At 41.8% G+C, this 20319-nt stretch overlaps 1 protein-coding gene across 1 annotated transcript in view; it reads left to right on the forward strand.

The window, feature by feature from the left end:
- The window catches only part of PDIA5 (protein disulfide isomerase family A member 5), a 110011-nt gene extending 100593 nt beyond the window's left edge, over positions 1-9418 (forward strand). Inside the window, exons 16-17 of the mRNA XM_026852508.1 lie at positions 3372-3506; positions 6533-9418. Of these exons, the coding sequence (XP_026708309.1) occupies positions 3372-3506; positions 6533-6613 (216 nt within the window). The 3' untranslated portion in view covers positions 6614-9418. The remainder of the gene's footprint in view (positions 1-3371; positions 3507-6532) is intronic.
- Positions 9419-20319: the final 10901 nt, after the last annotated feature.

Genomic DNA, 20319 nt, shown 5'->3' on the forward strand with positions numbered 1-20319 from the left:
CTTTTTGTGGACAGCACCTTCTTACATGTGGCCTTTCAGTCTAGCCATGAAGTAATTCACCCTAAATGAAAACTGTTGTAGGAGACTCCTGTACCAGAAATGGAGTTTAATATTGATGGTCCATGAAAACACAAACAGAACAAAGCAAAGGGCATCAGTGCTGTTTGCTGAGATTCTGGTATGTCTCGGAGTTCAGCTGTCTGATGTTGATAGAATTGAGATTGGAATTGGTCCTCAGTCCAAAAGTGCGTTTTGCTACAAGTGTTTTTCAGCATTACTTTTCTCCTCTTGCAGTGAACTATATTTGATCTTCCGCTGTGAGACAGGCAAGACAATTAGGACTGTGATGCTATGGTAATGAGTGCATAGAGATGGTAGCAACCTCTATATTTAGGCTGCCTTAACATTTCCACTTTAAAGTAATCACTCAAGCTCTCCTAAGTACTCTTACTCAGCTACTCTTGGCAGCAGGCATTTGAAATGCAGCCTCAGATGCAGTCTTGGGAATTAGATGTCTCTCTATGAAATTTTGCTCAGGTCTCTGTGAGTTACAACATTTTTGAAAATTGCCATTTCTCTTCTCTCACTGGCTGTAAAAATAATGGAACAGGAATGTATGTTCTGAAGAGCTGCGCTCAAAATTACATTTGCCGGAGCAGTGGTGAGTCCATGAGGCTGTGTGGGAGCTCACATCAGAAGCATTCCAGAGAATGGACATGTCCTCCAAACACTGCTCCAGATGCACATGTCCCTCGCCATTAGACCTATTAGATTAAGAATAACATTAGGGTAGTGTGACTATTGCAGCCAGACTTAGACTGGGGTCTTTGTGCATTATTTTGGTGCACAACAAATGCACAGATGGACCAGCTTAGATTTCCATGTGCTGTAGAGAAGAGCTGCATCTCAAGCAGACTACTAAGCATTTCTCTCAGAAGCCACCTCCTGGTAGTCCATCAGTCATCTGTTTTGAGGCAACAAGTAAATACGTGCTGAACAAGGTTAACAGTGGCTTATAGCATTGCATTCCTCCACTGCAGCCTTTTCTCACTGACAGCTCTTCTCACAAAAGCCTTTTGTAAATGAAATTGGGCTCTTCACTCCAACCAAAGCCAGTCTAGATGTTTCCAGAGAGGTACAGAAAAAGAGGGCTTCTCTTCCTTCCAATATACTAAAAACTAATTTTCTTAATCTCCAAGACACTATCTAGAACAGATGGGTCATCAGTCACAACAGTTTCATACCTCAGACCAGCTATTAAGATCTGGATGAGTGCACATATACCTTCCCCTTTTTCTGGCTGTAATCTCTCCCTGTGTGATATTTAGAGCAGTGAGAAAAAAAGTTTTATTTATTCTTCCTGTTTTCAAGGAACTAGGACTTCCAGTATTCTTTCTACACTAATACTGTGACATGAAATAAATGTTTGTCTCCACTGTAAGCTTTCCTTTACACAGAAGTAGCCAACAGGGCTGTAAATTTTGGCTGGCTGCTAAGGTCAGGAAGGCATAAATACTCGGATGAAACTCTTCTGCAGCGTGTGATTCCTAACCTTTCGTTTTAACTGTCTCTGAATGAGTAGGAGTCTTTCTGTTTACAAAAATAAAAAAAGTGTGATCATACATGTTTTTAACAGCGCTCAAGAGTCCTGTTTCTATAATAGCCCTATTAATGTTTAAAATGAAAAATAGAAACCAAATATTTAAGGTAAAAACACTGCTCACTTTATATAGTCCTTTTCATCTGAAGACAGACCCAAGTGAGATCTTACTGAATGTTGTCTTGTCAGGCCTTCAAAGCCAAAACAAAACAAGCAAATTAACAGAAGTTAGCTTCGCCAATCTCTTTAATTACTGCTAGGGTACATGAGATCAGGTTTTCTCATTTTGACAGTGTCACCATGAAACTGGAGACCATTATGGAATATTAAGTGATTTTTTTAAATTATGGAAGAACAGTTCAACTGCAACCCTAAAGTCACGCAAGCAAAAGGTATTTTGATCAGATTGTTTGAAGGAGGCTTGTGGAACGGAAATTTCAGGTTAAAATGTGTCTGTTCTGAAATTAGCACTTGATATGTTGTAACCCACAATTGCAAAAATCGTTCCTCCAATTTGTTTGGTGTTTTTTACATAGCTAGTACTTAAAGCTGCTTGCTCTTCAGCAGAGCATGTAACAGGGCTGTGAAGGCAAGCCTGCGGGAGCAGCAGTTTACGTTCAGAGACAGAACTGCTGCTCGCAGGAACAGTCAGTGTGAAATCACAGCAGAGGGCTCGGCTGCTTTAAGTAGAAGCCTAGGAATTGCGTTTTGTTTCAACATCAGAAAAGTTAAGTGCAGCCCCTCCTCGATACTTCACAGATTCGGGTTTCAAATGTCAAAGCTTCTAGGGTTAGCCTGAGCCGATGCTCTGGGGCTCTGAGGTTGCGCTTCCTCGCTCTGCCCGTGCGCAGGCAGGCAGGGACAGAGGGTGTTGCTCTGCTGCCAACAGCCTGAGAGCAAGGCAGGCTGTTTTCTACTCAGGGTTTGTTTGTGTGACAGTAGCATCTAGAGGTTTCAAAAGGAATTTAAGCCCACTTTGCTAATGGCTGCACATCACATGCAGTCCCTATCCTAAAGGATAGACTGAAAAAACACAGGAAAGGAAACATAAACCCAGGCTAAGATTGCAAGCAAGCAGCCGCCTTCTCTCTGTGCATTACTTGGTAGACCTCACCTACCTTGGATGGCCTCTCACCCATCCACATTTGACCTTGGGAGAACTGAATGGTGTTTACAAAAGCTATTTGGGGTAGAAATTAATTTTTTATTAGCCTGCATAAATGACCATCTGTGTGTGTTCAAGAACAGAAGAGGTAACTTTTCTGACCATTAGCCATGCCGCAGGATGGAGGTTGGGTTAGGTGGTCATTACTGTTATCAAAGTCACCCTGTCGCTATTCATCAGTTAAAACCAAAGTGTGGGAAAAATATGCTATGTGACAGAGCTGTGGCTGCGTGCTTGGATTTGGTTTCACTAACACAGCCTCTGGATTTCCCACTCGGAGTCTAACGCAGTGCTCAGCAGGGAGGCGAGGAAGGTGATTTTCTGCTCTGTGAGCTGAGCGCGCCTTGCAGCTGCGAGGGCCAGGTGCTGTGTGAGCAGCACAGGGTTTCACTGGGAGGGAGCGGGCTTCTGCTCTTCCATTCCTGTGGCTTGACCTGATGACCACCCTCTGATCTTCCTCCACAGCTCAGCCGTTACAAAAGCTGTTGCATTTTTGGCAGAAGACTTGTGTCTCTCCTAGTGTTAAGTCTAAGCTGCAGCAGCATAACCCTGAAGGGGAGTCCTGCTTTGTCTTCTCCTGCCTCATGCTGATCTCTTGCATTTCAGATTGCCTACGCTGCAGTGGACTGTGCCAAAGAACAGAATCATGACCTCTGTAAGCAGGAGGGAGTTGACGGCTACCCCACCTTCAACTATTACAACTACGGGAAATTTGTGGAGAAATACTCTGGCGAAAGAGGGGTAAGTGAAAGCAGGAGTCATCACCTGATACAGGGAGGAAGGTCTCCTCTGCCTGTACTGTTTCACAAATGAAAACTGCGGGGTAAATTTTTATCATGCTGAAAGGACGTTTAACTGCTTCTGTTACTGTCTTACATGGATGAATCATTGTGTACCACATCCCTGTACATCTCTGAATTAGGAACATACTTGGTCTATTTTAGGAACATAAGAAGAGGAGAAAGGAGTAGAACTGGTAATGCTTTGCTGTATATTTTATTCTTTAAGCTGAAGTCTGCAAGTGAATTTGGACTGTGTAAAAGTGTAGGGTTTATTGCATGGGCTGCAGCTAGGTGCACAAATGCCAGAAAATGCAGAATTTACTCCTGTCAGTTCTGGATCATGCATATACTGCGAACATGTTACAGGTCCACCAGGCTGCCGAATGGTGACAGACCATTAGTTTTATAGCAGGGACAAAGCTGTCCTTTGGAGACTGGGGGAAACTAAATACCTCATTCTTCCTGAATCAGATTCACTCCTGGAGCTCAGGATGGAAAGACCAATTGTGCCACCTAGCTCATGGGCTAACGATTCAGTCTTTTGTCCCTCTTTGGCCAGCTCATTCTATGCTATGAGTCAAGGGGCAAAAATGGCATAATGCCTTCTGCAGCTGTAAAGTGCCTGAAAATAAGGGAGCAATCCAGTTATTTGTGTATGCCCTTTGTCATAACCTTCTAGAGGGAGGTTACTCCTCAGCATTGATTGATTGCCTGAAGCAGCTAGGGTCTACAAGAAAAACTTGGGGTCTTCAGCCATCTGGTGATTTTGATAAGAGCCTTGCCTGAAAGTTATTACTGCTATTACAGCTCACCAAATTATAGAGAAGCATGAAGAAGAAAGCCAAATTCTGAGGTTCTTTGTCAGTCAGGATCTTAGGGGAAGTCTTTATGGAGTTTCACCTCCCAGTTTTCTCCAGCATTAGGACCCCAGTAATTACCACTTTATGGGTGCTGATCCAGGTGTTGTTATGGATACTGTGTTTAGTTCCAATTGTGGATCTTTTCTTAAAAGTAAAGATGGGTGCAGTAGCCAATAATTAAGTCAAATTTCAGGCACAATTTTTGTATTTCTAACCCATATTTATAGAAATGATATATGAAAGGGAGGATCTGTGGTGGCTGATAAAAAGAATTTAGCAAGACTGGAGTGCTCTGAGGCCACAGCAGTGGGGAGATGATTATCCCTGTGCTAGAAAGTGGACTGACTAATCCCCTACATGCAGCCAACCCTTTCTTGGGTGGAATTAAATTACCCAACAGGAACATCACAATTTCTCTGCTGCTGGCAGCTGTGTTCCCCCTCCACCTCTCCAGGGACCTGTGGTCTTCTGCTTGTGCAGCATCAAATTAGATTTTGTGTTCTCCTATCATGGTAACGCTGGAGGCAGTGCTTAGCACAGTGCCTTCTGTGGAGTTTCCAGGTCTCTTCACAAATCTGTTTCAGTAGCAAGGGATTGCACTGTTAAAGGACTTCTCATCAGCCTGACAACACCTTTTGAACTACGTTGGCCAACCACCTCCTCCTTTGCAAAAGAAATCTCAGGAGAGAGCAGTGGGAGTTCGGGGACCTGTTTTCTGTTCCTGATTCTGGTGCTAAATCAGATGTCCATGAGCATTTGGTTCAGGGTGGTCCACCTGGTATATCATCATTTCATGTGGGCAGGGAAGAAGAGAGGCGATTTCAGCTGCCGTGGGAGCAACATGACATGTGACAGCAGGAGCCATGGCCAGTAGAGCAGGAGCTCTCAGCTCCTTACCACCCCATTCTGGAGAACTTGCTACGGGGAAGAGCAGGACACCCAGCTGTAGCCTGTAAGGGGTCCTCCACACCTCCAAGAGAACTGCAGTTCCAGGGTAGATATTTTAGTGCATTTCACCCCAAGCAACTTGAGCAAGGAAGAATCAGGACACCCTCTGACCCAATTGTACTTTAAATGACTTCAAGACAAACAGCTTTGAAAACTGAGACCTTTCTTGGGGGCTGTTGATTGCCAGATGTCTCCACATATGGCCAAAACTTGTCACTTCATGTTTTATTTCAGTGGAAGAATAGTGTATAGATTTAGAAGAGTGTGTTGTTGTTCAGCTTTCTCAAAAGCTTCCCAGATTTGGGGTTTGTTTTTGGTTTATTTTATTTTTTTTTTGTTTGGTTTTTAAAGTCAAACTTTGACTTCTGTTATTTTCTACCTCTCTGTATTTTCCCTCTTTTTCACCAGTTTTGACTGATGTGTTTCGGGATTGCTTAAAAGTAAAATTAGTCACATTGGGTGGGATCAGTGTTACTTAGATGACTGTAGTGTTGGTGTACCTGGAGACTGTGTTCAGTCACAGGTGTTCACAGCTTCACCTGTCTGAGACTTTTGAAGTGCCTGCGAGTTGTGTTCAGAACTTTCCTTGGAAAAGGAAACTGCTGGCATCCAACGGCCTTAGATAATCAGAAATTGTAAACCATTGAAATACAGAGGTTGGCATCTAGGCATCCAGGTCTGGAACTGTTCGACAATAATTTTTATAGTAACTTGAGAAAATGTCATTCCTGTCATCTGGATGCATGGGAAAGGAGGAAGATCACGAGCAAAACTATTAAGGGATGAAGAACGGTGGCAAATGTGTATATAGCCAACAAATGATCCACTAACTGCTGTCAAAATGACACAGGTAGCATACAAATGCAGCTTGAAAATGTCTTTGAGTGTTTTCAACAAAAAGGCATCAATGGCACTTCTAAGGGACAGATTTTACTTTGTCCTGTGAGTGTCCCTTCTCTTGGAAGTTTGACATGTAGAATCTGCATGGCTGTTTTCCCCTTGCATTGCAGCAGAGCAGCACTGGGCCAGAGCACTGCACAATGAGGCAATGCAGAAGCAATAACCATTCCTTAGTTTATATTCTGCCGTGGCATACAGAAACTAAAAACTGTTCTTGACACATTGTTTTGGTTTGTTTGTCAAAATATGACCCATATTTTTCTTTCTTCAAAAACAGGAGTCTGGATTTACCACTTTCATGCGAACCCTGAGAGAAAGAGACCATGAAAGAGTAGGAAAGAAGAAGGATGAATTGTAGTTTCTGCCTCAAAAGAAGCTTTCCGCTGCACTGTGAATGGTTCCAGGTCTTTTGTTAATGCACCTGAGACTTCACATATTCTCAAGACAGAGACTTTTTTTTATAAACAGCCATGGCCATTTTGTACAATTTTGAAATAAAGTGAAACCACTTGATTTTTAAAAGGAAAATAAATTAGAATGTTGCCATAATGTTTTAAAGAAAACTTAGCATTTTCTCTCATGTTGTGAGACTATGCCCACTGACACTCCTATGCAATATTTTTGTAGTCTGTAGTGTGTCTGTAGGTGATGTCGTTTGATAGGGTGATTATTTTTTTTTAAGGTATTGCAGTACATGTAAAAAACAAAGGGGAGGGGACATGTTTTTTGGTTTGATTCTGCATTTTTTTTTTTAAACTAGTGAAGGAAAATGGGACATGTAGACACAGATTTATTCAAATGCAGTTTTACATTCTTGTGAAATAGTTACATGTTCTTCAGTGAGATTTGGGGGAACAGTTTTAAGGTGCTCAGGGATAAATATGGTATCTGAGTTAATGAAGACATTAACATTGACCAGTCCAGATCTGTTGATTTCATTTAAATCTCTCTGGTCCTTAAATGAGGACTGTTTACATACCTTTATAGAATGTATTGAGTGAATTAAGCCAAGTATCAAAAATCAGCAGAGCATGGGTAAAAAAACTAAACTGAACCCTCCTTTTTTGGTATCAATATTGTTAAAAGTATCTGTAAGTTATAGCAGGAGTGATTATCTTATGGGGTATACAGTTACCCTTATAGGGTATTCAGTCTCCCTTGAAATTATGATCGGGCCATATCAAATATGTATTGGAAAGTGTTCTGTTCAACTGTTTTGATAAATACATAATACTTTTGATGGAGTAATTATGTATGTTACGTGTTTACATTCCAAAAGTTTATCTGCATTTGTATGTGGGATTTTTCCTTTTTGCTCTTTAAGGAGTTGCATAAACAATCTCTCTCTGACAAAATCATCACTGTAAAACCTGTATTAGCAGGAGTTGAAATGTGTTACACTCTTGATGCTTAGGAAAAAAAAAAAGAAGAAAAAAGATCTGGAAGTAGTTATGTCTTCACAGGAGGGGAGAGGGAGGGGCAGGAAGCAGGAAGTTGTGATTCACTTTGAACTAAAAATAAATTTTAAAAAAGACAAGTATTTTTATCGTTAATCAGCCTTGTTCAGCATCTTCCCTGCTGGGTGAACGACGGTAAGTGGTGATGGTGTAGGAAGAGGCAGTGCACACAGGACGAGTGCCCACTGCCCCTTTGCTGGGGACAGCCTGGTGTCCAGGTGTGCTGGGCAGCACGGCGGGTGTTTGGCCATGCGAGGGTTGGCCTCCATCTGCCTTGGCACTCAGTGGGCAGACAAAACAGATTTTTACAGTGAAGAACTGTGCCTTGGGTCTGAAATCCTCCTCTTGCTCTTCAGTCTGCCTTCTGCTAGTTTGATGAAGGCCGTGCTAATGGTCAACTCAGCACTGTGCTGCTCAGGAGGCGAATGGCATCCGACCTCCTTTCTCGATATTTTTTCCTTCTTCTCTTTTGCCCAATTAATGGCACTGTACTTTTGGCACTTGTTAAACTGCTGAAGCCATTAGTGAGTAATCTGGAATACCAGTAGCCTGATTGGCCTTGTATGGTATCCAGCTTGTTAACCATGGCATCAGTTCAAACAGTGATGGAGCTGTGCCAAGTATCTTCTCTTATTAGGCACCTGATGAGTCTCTTCACTCCAAAAATCAGCTGCCTGGTAGTACATAATTTCCTAGTGTGAAAGTAGCTTAATTTATTAAGTCTGTGGGTTTTTCTTCTTTTCTGTTAGCATAGTTACTTCATGTTGTGTTGAGTACTTTTGCATAGTATCATGGTAATTCTTTCTTTCAAGCTATCCTTGCATTAGTAGCAAGCAATTCTGCCCTGCATTTAGGAAATAATACATATTGATGCCATTTGATTTCAAACAGGAGTTCTTTTGCTTACCAGCAAACTATCAAGTTTGATAAGTCCAGAACTCAATTTTTTTTTGATCACAGAGTCAAAGTAGCTGGAATTAAAGAAATACAGTCTCCAGAAATGCTTGAGCATTTCTGTGCATGGGCTGTGCCTATGTTGGTGCTAATTGCTGAGAAACATAGACTTCTTCAAAAAAAAAGAAAAAAAAAAATCATAGCTTGCCAGTGATGACATCACTTATCAGGATCATTCTGAATTATAGGCTTTAGTAAATGTTTAGGATAGGACAATTGCACACTGTGCTTCAGACCAGTAAGTAATTCCTTACAGCTGGTTACACAATAATAAAATTAAAATTAAGAATTCTCATTTTTCCCTTCAGTCTTTTGTCAGTTACTTCTTGGACTTGGGCCTTTTTTTTTTTTTTTTTTTTCTCGGCTAATCATGTGTTAATGCACAAATATAAAATATTTGAGAATAATTTACCTTCTGTTACAGGGTCATGACTCATCTGGTTTATAGTCTGAATGGGTTTTGAAAAATAGAACACCATAAATGAGTACATCAAATGGCTGACAAAAGCCTTAGTTACTGTGAACTAGAGTGTACCATGAGCTAGGAGCTTTGCTTCCAAGCCCTTTAATTAGTACACCAGGTCTGGATCTCAGTTACACTGTTGTAATTCTGTTGCCTCCAGTAAAACAAAAATTGGTGTTTATATTTGCTACAGAGGTCAGTTTATGTTTACATCAGTCAAGTTGAAATTGAAATGTTTTTCAATTTTTTTTCTACAAACTGTGAATGAAAAGTATCTTATATGTAAGAGCTCTTATTTTGTGTAATTAAACAGTTGGGTATTTCACACATTGAGACTTTCCAGCCCTTCGTAGTAGATGCATAGCCCAGGCGTTCATAACCCCATAGGAATTTCTGCTGTGGTGAAAAGTGAGTCATATGGGCTTTCAAATCATGAATCATTTATCAGCAAAAAACTTAATTGCTGATAACAAATGGTTTGCAGTGAATCAGAGATTCTGCTCTTGCAATGATGGGTTTGGTCTTTCAGCCCTTTTAAGGTGTGATTAAGGTCTTGAACATCCACTACACTGTTAACCCTAAACAGATTAAGTCCTGTTGAGGAGGGGTAAAATGTGTACGCAGTGGAGAGGCTGAGCAAGGTTATGTATCACTTTGTTCCTCTGTGTTGGTTTAAACAAGCCTGGAGGTCTGTGTTATTTCTGTTGTGTAATTGGACCAAGAGATGGAGGGTAGCAGGACCAAGTGTTGTGAGCAGACTAGTAGCAGCTGTATAGGAAATGTTTTTTCTATCTAATTAAAGAGCCTGAGATGTTGGATTTGTTTCATCCACCAAAAAGAGGGAAAAGAGAGCCCAGACAAGATCCCAGGTGAGGAATACTCTGGCATATGGGAAACCCAGGCTGGAGTTACAAAATAAGCCTAAATTTATATTCCAGTCCCCTGGGATAATTTGGCTTTGTTGTGAAAGAGTTATCCATCTATCTCTGACCCAATAACTACATCCTTATTTGTTCACACTAGAGCAACTCCTACAGGAGGGACTGGAAGAGACTTGCTTTCCAATCTGAATCAAGAAAAGCAACTTAGCAAATCTCCATTTCCTCTTCCCTCCCCCTGCAAAATTGCATTCTGGACCTGGTAGCCCCATTGAACCCCAAACCCCTCCTAACTAGTTGCAGTTGGGTGAAACAGCCTTGGGAATCTTTCTAAACTCCCACGCAGGCCAAACTAGGTCCTCAAATCTTGCTGACTTGGAATTCTCTTAATAGTCATTCGCAAAGATGGATTGATATTAATGGTCAAAAAATATTTTACTCCCCATTTAATTTGTGAGTCAAAAAGCAGATGCAACTCCCATCATGAGTAACTCTAAGGGAATGCTTCAGACAGAAGATGGAATTCAGATTGAATTCAGATGGAATTGCTTCACGGGTGCTTTTGAAATTTCTTCATGGGTGATTTTGATTTTAGAGGCTAACTGCTTTTCAAAGGAGAAGTCTGGACCTGGAGACTTAGCATACAGGTGTTTTCTTAGTCTGTTTTCCTTTTAAAAAATAAAAAGCAAAATCACTCTCCATATTCTTGATAGTGCTATATTACAAGAAAGAAATGTTGCCTGTATGGATTTCCTAGAATAATACTAAGCCCCTGCCAACTGCATTTTACAAATTATGAAACAAGCCATTTGCTCAAAACGATGCTCAGGGGAGTGGGGACTGTTGTCCACGTGCACCTCATTTTAATTTAATAGGCTTACTTTAGTGTGATTGGGTTTGTAATGATACACTGGGATTGCAGGAGTAAATTCTGAAAACTGAGAAAGGGGGGGAAATTAGCTTTTATCAGCAGGTGCTGAGCGTCAGGGCCAAACGCTGGCATTTCCTTTGCCTTTGGCAGCCCAGCATCCCTGAGCGTTCCATGGCTCCACTGGAACCGCGGGTGTGCAGCCCTTTGGCTAATCTGGCTGTGTACATAACTGCTCTGTGCTGGAACTGATTGAAAATCAAAATTTCTCCCGTTATTTTCTTTGGCTAGTCATGAGAAGATGCTATGCTTTCTCTGTGCGTCCTGCTTTTATTTACTGATTAAGGAAGGAGGGTACCTGGTGTTTCAACAAAGGAAATGACTCCAAATCCCATTTTATCTGCTGGCAACCAGGATTCCTGGAATGCCTGACTGACCAGCGCCGCTGAAATACTCCTTGTGAAGCACCTTCTACTGGCTTGGCTTTTGCCAAGGTTTTGGCAGACACTGTGTGATGCAATGTTGCAAAAAATCTCAGTATCTAAGGGAGCAATTTCCAGGCTGTGGTTTCCAAGGAGTTAAGCTGAACTGTAAACTGTGTATTCATCAGCCCAGTGTAGCTGGTTTTGAGGTCAGAAAAAGATGTTCTGTTAGCCAAAAATTTAGGGATTTACTGCTCCGATGCTGGCCCATAATTAAATCCAGGAGGATGTCTGGGTGTTTCCACCCAGCCACTGGACCTGGTCCTTGGTTTGTAAGATTCCTGCCCCCAGAAGTCCTCTGTCCTCCTGCCCAGAGCACTCGTGGGAGACGGTGCTCCTTAAGGAACAGTTATTCTGTGTTTGCTTAGAAAGCATCATAGTGCTAATTATTCTCATTAGCTTTGAGCCACTAATAAATTATCTTTACTGTTGCTCTTCCATCACTCAGTAATGAGAACCATTTAATCAGATTTTGCAGATACTGCTTCCTCCCTCTCTACAGCACATGATTCCCTGCAAGCATTCATCATAGGGAAAAAGCTTCTACGTGAACAAAATCTTTTCAAATTAGTCTCTGGTGCCCCAGTTAAGTGGGTGTCTACATCGCAGGCATGCAGAAGAGCCTTCTTCATTAATATGTGCAATTCTGCGTGAGCTGATTAGCTCTTGCAGCTCATTTGGTAGCAAATGTGTAAATCCGTCACACTCCAAATGCCAAATATGTGCACAGCTAAATTATGGAGAAGTAAGAAACTGCAAGAGTTGGGAGTCTTTACTTGGAAAAAGAGGTCCTTATCCCATGTATTACACTGGAGGTCTGGATTTATCTAGAGCATTTGTCACTCCTCTGCTTTGTCATCTTTCTGCTTGCAGAATAAATAATTCTTCCTGCCGTGTTGATGGTCCTTTCAGTATGTGTGGGTGTTTAATTTTGTGCCTAACGTTTGTAACAGGCACCTGATAGCTAGTCTCAGTTCCCATAAAACAACAATAGCAACACAATGCAGTCTTCCTTGCACAGTACATGAAACCAAATTAATCAGTTACTAACTACGTATTATTAATAATACAGTTAGCATCACTTTTGTTGTTCCTTTTTGCTTGTAAAAAACTTGTGAAGAGACAGGGGGCGGGGGCAATGAAATTAGGGGTTTTTTTTAAGTGTCTGCCTTTTAGCCAGGGCAGTGCTGGACAATTAAATATGTAATAGCATATCTGCCAGCACAAGGGAAACATTAAAAAGTGTCACCTATGTATGGGGAGGGACTGGTTTACAGCTGCAAACGTTAAGTGTCCTCAGTTACAGATCTGGGACCAAACAAGGAAATTGGCCTTAAGAGCCCCTAATTTATGCATGCTTTACTCCTCTTCATGCCAAGTAGCTGCAGAGCCAACCCAGCCTCAAGGCCTGGACTCACCAGCTCTAGGCCAGCCAAGCACCCTCCATTTTACTTCTCTCGGCGTGCAGAGAAATTGCAGCACAGACCCAGCTTGATCTCCGACAAGAGCAATATTCTGGCATTATCTCTTTGCCCTATCGGTTATAGGGAAAAAGCTTCCTACTTCCCAAAAATTCTGGCCTGGGAATCTGTCTTTCTCCAAGCTGAGCATAAACTCTCAACATTTCTAGGAAAATGTGCAGCATAATAATGAAGCTCCCACCCTGTGGCCTCTAGGTTGCTGCTGGGGACACGTTACTGTAGCCCAGCCCGTGGACATGGAACAGGGATGATCAGGTCCGAGGTTTCCTATTGCAATCTCAAAATGTACTGAGATGTCTCCAAGCATGTGGGATTTGCTTACTGAGAGCGAAAGGACAGCCCTGTCCTTTCAAGACACTGTAGGCTGAGGCTTTTTTTTTTCCCTTTCTGAGGAGAAAGAAGCTGCCTTCAAGGCAGACCTTCCCTGATACAGCAGGAGGAGAATGGACCCACGGGAGAGCTGCTGCAGAAACACAGAGCCTCTGCGTGATGCTGCCCAGCTCCCTGCACGTCTCTTAGGACTTTAGGGTCCATCACACCTTCCACCTGCAGGAAGCCATAAAAAGAGAGCCACGGGACTCCTAACTTTCCTAAAACCTACCTCTCTGCGGAAGCCTTCCTTAGGTGAGAGAACAGAACAAAAGGAGGGACTGCACAAGTCACGGCATCAGAGTTACAGTTCACCGTGTAATAAAGTCATGTCTCTCCAGCGAGGTACCGCAGTATTAGATGCATTAGGTATATTTTGGATGGATGTATAATCTTAATTGTTGTGTACTGTTTGTATTGTAGTCCTGAGATCCAGGTCCTCATTATGCTAGATGCTGTACAAATATATAAGAGACTGTCATGCATGGAAAGGCTTTTATTATGTAAATAGTCAGGTTGGGAAAAAAGAAGTAGTGTTATCTCTGTTTTACAGATGAAGCAGTGAGGGAAAAAAAAAAAAAAAAAAAAAGAGAAAAAGCATTTTGCCCAAGGACATGCAAAGTCTGTGGGTCAGTGGTGGACTTGAAATTCAAGTCTCGACTTAGTTTCTTACTAGCTCTTCTTTCAGTTTGTGCACTGCCCACAACATAATTAAAAATTAAGCACAAAGAAGACAATACCATGTGTAATTTATCTCTATCTAGAACAATTATCCACTACTTCTCAGCCAAACCCTCCCCAACTCTTCTCTTTTTCTTCAAAACCTGTATTTCTTCCATGCCCAATGCCTGTGATCACCTTGCAAGTCAGGTCACTGTACACGTTGTCCTCTGGTTTTCTGCAACATATATCATGTTTGAGTTGGAGTACAAACGTGTTCAGAAAAAGACCCTGTTCCATGTGGGGCCATGTCTCAGTCAGGTCAGCCTGCTGAATTTATGCTCTGATTCTTTTAAAAGGTGGTAATAGCAATATTTAGAATAAAAAAGGATGCACATACATTTCTGCTAGTGAATATAGCGAGGCATCCACTATGTTTATGACTGCTGCTGAACACTACCTGCTAGTCAAAAATACTTATCAGTTTACATAACTAATCTATACAAAAGACAAATAAAACATGGATTTCACTCAAAAGGCACAATATATTTTGCTTTGTGTACATCAATGCTTTATGTCAGGCTTTAGGAAAGAATGTGGGAGGAGAGAATTATAGAAGTCATGACAGTTACTGGAAAACAGAATAAAATGGAATTGGCATTTACTAAGGCTAGATAATACCAGACTAATTCAATAGCTTTCTTTGATACAGTAATTAATTAGCTAGACAAAGAAGAGAAATCTGACTGCCTGGACTTCAATAAAGTAGCTGATGAGGAGCCGTGTATAAAATTATATCTCCTACCTGGAGAAGTCTGAGATTTACAGAGGAACTGCAAGGCATGCACAGTGTTAGAAGAAGCTGAGCTGTGTTGAAAGGGAATTATTCAGACCTGCCAAAATGTAAGCCTTAAGACTGATTATTATTATTGTTATTTTCATTAATGACTCATTTGGAAAATAGAGGTGTCTCATCATTAAAATGTATTAAAGTTAGGAGGTATCATTGGTGTAGAGAAAGTTCAGAATATCCCACAGCAAGAACTGAATGTCCTTCAAGAGCAAGACCAAGACCAAGGTATAATGGTTGGACTAGATGATCTTCAAGGTCTTTTCCAACCTAGATGATTCTGTGATTCAGATGAATCTGTATGAGAGCCAGCAGCAGCAGAAATTCTGCAGGAAACGAGCAACAAGACAGAAAAATTCTAACCATTTGCCCCAGTGCAGTGTGGGCATCAAAAAGGCAACTGAAACTCTAAAATGCAATAGGAGAGAGATTTCCAGAAGAGCAAGGGAGGCATGATTGTCCTTGTATAAGACGCCAATAAGGTTTTGTTGGGAATAAAACACATGATTCTCATCCATCATGTTGAAGAAAGATGGATTCTTGAAGTGGGAACAGAAAAAGGGGTGCTAGGATGAGGAGACTGGAGAACCTTTCATGAAAGGAAAGTGTGCGTACGCAGCTCGTTTAGTCTAGCAGCTGAAGACCAAGAAGCGGTTTAATTACTCTTTGTAAATACATCAGCAGAAATATTAAAGGTAGGTAATCTTAGCATATGAGCAAGTGGATATAAATTGGCCATGAATAATTTAGACTACCAATTAGGTGTTCTTTATCCACCTGCATAGTGAGTGTGTAAAAATTAGAGGGACAAAGCCATACCTCGTTTTAACATGAAGCTCACAATATATATTAAATGGATTATGTGATCCAGCTGCCTGCAGTACCTGGGGACTGGATTTGATACCCAGAAAGTTCTGCTGGTCCTATGTCTTAGGATATTCCTATGTCTTAGCGGGTTTCTATTATAGTGAGCTACCATCTCCATCTTATAATCTTATTAGATATTACAGTATCTAATAATCCCTTCAGTCCTAAGAAACCTTTCTATCCTTCAGAATTAAATTTCAAATAGAACATCATAACTGTGGATTACAAAGCCATATATGTTTCTTTTTTCTTATTCAAGTAAGTTTGTTGTGGCTATAATCATAAACAAAGATAAATTCTTTAAGGGACCAAGAGTTCCTTGAAGATAAATTACAGTGTTTATGGAACAACTGTACTAGCAAATAACGATTTTCTTATTTATTGTGATTGTTTAAATGGCTCCTAATGAAATTTTTGGCCTCATGAAGTGATCAGCTTGGAATGACTTTCCCTTCTATGAAAATATTTAAATACAAACAAAGTCTGCCAATGCGTTCAATTACAGTCATGTAGGGAAATCAAGGGATTATGTGTACTAGGAGTATATTCATGTGGCTTTCCAGATCAGCTGCTTCTACCAGAGAGGGAATAAAGTAAGCAGAAAAGCCCCAAAGAGAGCCCGTCACTGTTGGAATGGCTTGGGACACGATCATCAGAAAAGCTCACATGTTATTTCCATAAGCCCACAATGCTGATGGCCCTGTAAATAAAAATGCATTAACAACATGTCGCTTTTCAAACTAATTGAGATGCAGTGTGAAGATTACTTTTCAGAAATATAATGTTCTTTATGCAGGAGATCATGCTGGGCCCTGCTGCAACAAGAGCCATTGGGATAATGCTGTATTTTTTTTCTAACATCTGCATTTATTATTAGTGAGATACTTTATGTGACATTATGAGGTGGCTTCAGACTTGTAAAGCCCTTGAGAATTAAACACTATTGTTCCATGAAAGAAACTCTTTTGCCCAGCACAGGCCCTTATGACTGAATCAGCAGAGAAGGCTTTTAAAAGAGAGCGAGGAAATAAACTGGATATTCTGCTGATGATTTTTATGACCTTGCTCACACTTCTGCTGATGCTGTGTTAGCAGGAACAGTTCATTCCAGTGAATATAATCTTAGCTCTTGTGATTATGGACACAGGTTTCTCGAAAACCTCTAAAATCAGATGCAATTTTTTTAGAGTGCAGAATTGTTAGAAAGTCACAGGTTCTTAGCCAGTGCCATAATTTCAGGGTCCTGATTTGGAGTTTTAAGGACTTGTGATGAAGCTGGGCTGCACTCAACATAAATTCACTGATTCAACGTATCTTTTGTTTTTCATGGGAATTGGCATTATCATCCAAGAACCAGGAAGCACACTAATTATTAGTCTAGTTTCCCAGCTAAAGTCCCATCTTGAATAATACCTCCAGCTTCAAGCACCAAACTTTAAGAAAGACATAGGGAAAAAAAAGGTGGAGAAAAAGGACCAATAGAATTATAAAGATGTTTAGTAAACAAGGTTTGGGTTTTTTTTTAAAAAAAAGATGAAAGGCTTTGGGTTTAATTACTCTAAATCAGAGAAAGCTTTTATTTTCCCTTTAAAAACAGGGATCAGCAATCTGATATATTACAGAGTTTCATTTGCTGCAAAGAAAACTGAAGCTGAATTTTCTGAATGACCTTCAGAGGATCCTTTCAGACCTTTATCTCTGTGCTTCTCCTGTGACTCCACCACCGACAATCACAACTACTGCCAGCATCTCGGGCTCGATATTTTTCCTTGGGGAAAACTGATTTAAAAGTTATGTTTAAATCCAGTGGACAGAGCCTAAGGGTTTGTCTTCCCCACCTTTGTCATCGAAAACCGAGGCGTATAAATGTGGCTGGACATGTCTGCTCCCCCTGCAGTGACTGAGAAGAAATAGCAACAATGAGCTGCTTCACAGCGGGCAATTTCCAGATTAAACTTTGGTGATATAAATCGCGTCCTAACTTGTCTCTGAGTTATCTCTGCTGGGTTTTGCCTTCAGCTGGCTGACGATACATAAAGCAAGCCACATGGCTTCATTATTTTGCTGTACTCATGAAGATACACCTCACTGTCATCTCCAAGGAGTTTGGCACCACAGGGACTTCTTTGGCACCAGTCCCTCGCGTGCAGCTCTCTCCCCAACCTCTGATACTGTCCATACCCTGTCTTGTACTCCTCTTCATCTCCTCATCTCTTCTTCTCCTTTTGAAACACCTATATTCCTCCACTTTGGTTTCCCTTTGCACTGACTGGATTTACTTCCTGCAAATCTCAGTTTTATCTCTGGCTGCAGCTTTCACTAATTTATTCCCCACGTGGTGCCCTTCTAACAATGTTTTACTGCCTTCATGTCCTAGGGGAGTCAATGGGACAAGAAAAAAAAAAAGATATTTTAAATATAACTGGCTTGTTAGCCATGCAAATTCTTGACTAACAGAGATGATTTAAGTTCAGCGTGAGAGCTGGGAGCGCTTGGAGCTGTAACCCCACTTCTGACACTGCCACTACCTCCCTCAGTGACTTTGTGCAATTTATTTAACCTCTTGGGGCTAGGTTCACCTGAAAATAAAGAATATTAAGGTGGTTTTTTTTTTCCCCCTAGAAATGTGTAAATCTTAACTAATAGGTGTGTCTATAATTTTTGAACTCCTGTTTACGTAAATGCAAAATGCTTATCTTTTTTCCTTCAAAACATTTACAAAAGGTCAAGAGAATTTTAGGGTTGAAAGACAAACAGTTCAGAAGAACTAGAAAAATTAAAATTACACACGTATGCACTTATCACAAACCTTTAGGCAGCCTCTAATTAAGTAATCACTACTTCTCAGCATTATAGTAGATGCTATCATAAGCTGTTAAATTGTGTAGCAGGTTGTAATACCATGCACTCTGTTTATACAGGATAAGGATTCTGGAAATTATTCAGATTAATGTATCATCTTCTGAACATATGCTACAGTTGTGCGTAGTCAGTCAGGATTGAGATGTTCCCACGCTCAATTCTACAAATGCCCAACAGGGAACACAGTTTCTTCCTGACGGGCCAAGATACTAACTTGGAGATGCAAAGTTGCTTATTCAAACATGCAGACCCTCCATCCCTCGCGAGGCTTAAGCAAGCCTTGTTTGTGGTGCACAGCTTTGGCAGTTCCCCCCTTCTCTCACTGTGAGAAGGATGCTCAGAAAGGGTCTTTTCCTGTAGTCTCAAGGATATAAATTTTTTCTTGAGCTTTTCTACGTTCAGAAAAAAACTGAATCTCCTGCCGTGGCTCGTCTGCTCACTGTGCCTGCCTTCCTCTCCCACATCTCCACGCCACCCACGTTTCTCGACTCCTTGCCTCACCGCTTCCCTGTCTCATTTCAAGTGTCCTCTGGAAACAACTTTTCTCTTTTTGCCAGTCTACCCTCCACCTCTGTTACTCAACTCCAGAGTCAGTTAACGTTGCACCCCTTGCTGTAGCTGACAGAGAGCTCAATTCCTTGGCCTGGCTGAGCTTTTCTTGAAGCACGAGGAGAAAGCCTGGAGGCTGAAAGGGCAAAATTTATATCCAGCAATAGCAACTTACACCTGGCTGTAAGATCCAAGTGATCACTTTACCACAGCTGGATCACTGGCATTCACAGACACTATCTTAGGGGTAGGGAGTGAGGTGATACCCACTAGTATCTGGGGTTGCCACAGGTGTCTACTTAAAACAGCTTATCCTGCTTTGAGAAGGCAGGCTTGAGGTTGGGGAGTGTAAATGTGCTTCAGTGCCATCCTCCTGATTACCTTGCTCCCGAGTGAAGCTCTGGAGAACCTGAAAGTCCAGAGAGGTATGTTACCTCTTCCCCAACACTCCTTGCAATGCTGCAAGCACTTGGATAGTGAAGTAGTAACAGATGGAAGAAGAAATTAAAGGCGTTAGCAAGGAAATAAGCTGCTTTCATCTGAGATTTGAGCCAACAGACTAAAACTGTATGATACGGTAGGAAAGCAGTGAACTTGAAGAGCAACACAGGCAGAAAATTATTCTTGTATTGGTAGATAAACTAGTTTTAAAATAGGAACCTCACTTCGGGATTAGTAATGAGATTTGCAAACTTCCATTTTTGTATTGTCATTTATTGTTGAAACATGCCCAGTTGATTTGTCTGGAAATGAGTGAAATTAGTCTAGCAGCTGGTGTCATCTCAGCTCTTTTTCTGGTGACAGCTACGTCACCATTGCACACCCCCCCCATCGGCAGTGACCCTTGCTGCCCCATCAGAAAACACCAAACACGTATCTTATTTATGCGGTGTCAAGCATATGCCGAGTTCTATGTGCGTACATTAAGCCTGGTGGAAATCGGCCAGCGACAGTTAGAAGTTGTTATAGAGGAGAACTAGAGGAGCTCCATTACTAAAGCGCAGTTCTTTTGAAAAGGAGCCTGATTAACAATCAGCCAAAGGGGGGCGAGGCAGAGAACTAGCGACAGCGAGGCCGCCTCCCTACTCAGCTGCAACGCGAGCGGCGCGGGGACACCTCAGCCCGCCTGACCCACAGCCACAGCCCCAACCCGTCCCCGCGGCACGGCGGCCGGTGCTCCAGGCTCAGGGACAACGCTCCGAGAGGCGCCGAAGGCTGAGTGGGCAGCTCCGCCGGGGGCGGCGGGGCTCGGCCTGCACGAAGCGGCATGACGGGACGGGACGCACGGCGGGCCGGGAGAGGCGCCCCCTTCTCCTGCGGGGAC

The sequence above is a fragment of the Athene cunicularia genome (assembly GCF_003259725.1).
Source record: "Athene cunicularia isolate RWA chromosome 7 unlocalized genomic scaffold, athCun1 chr7_part1, whole genome shotgun sequence".
Taxonomy (NCBI): Eukaryota; Metazoa; Chordata; class Aves; order Strigiformes; family Strigidae; genus Athene; species Athene cunicularia.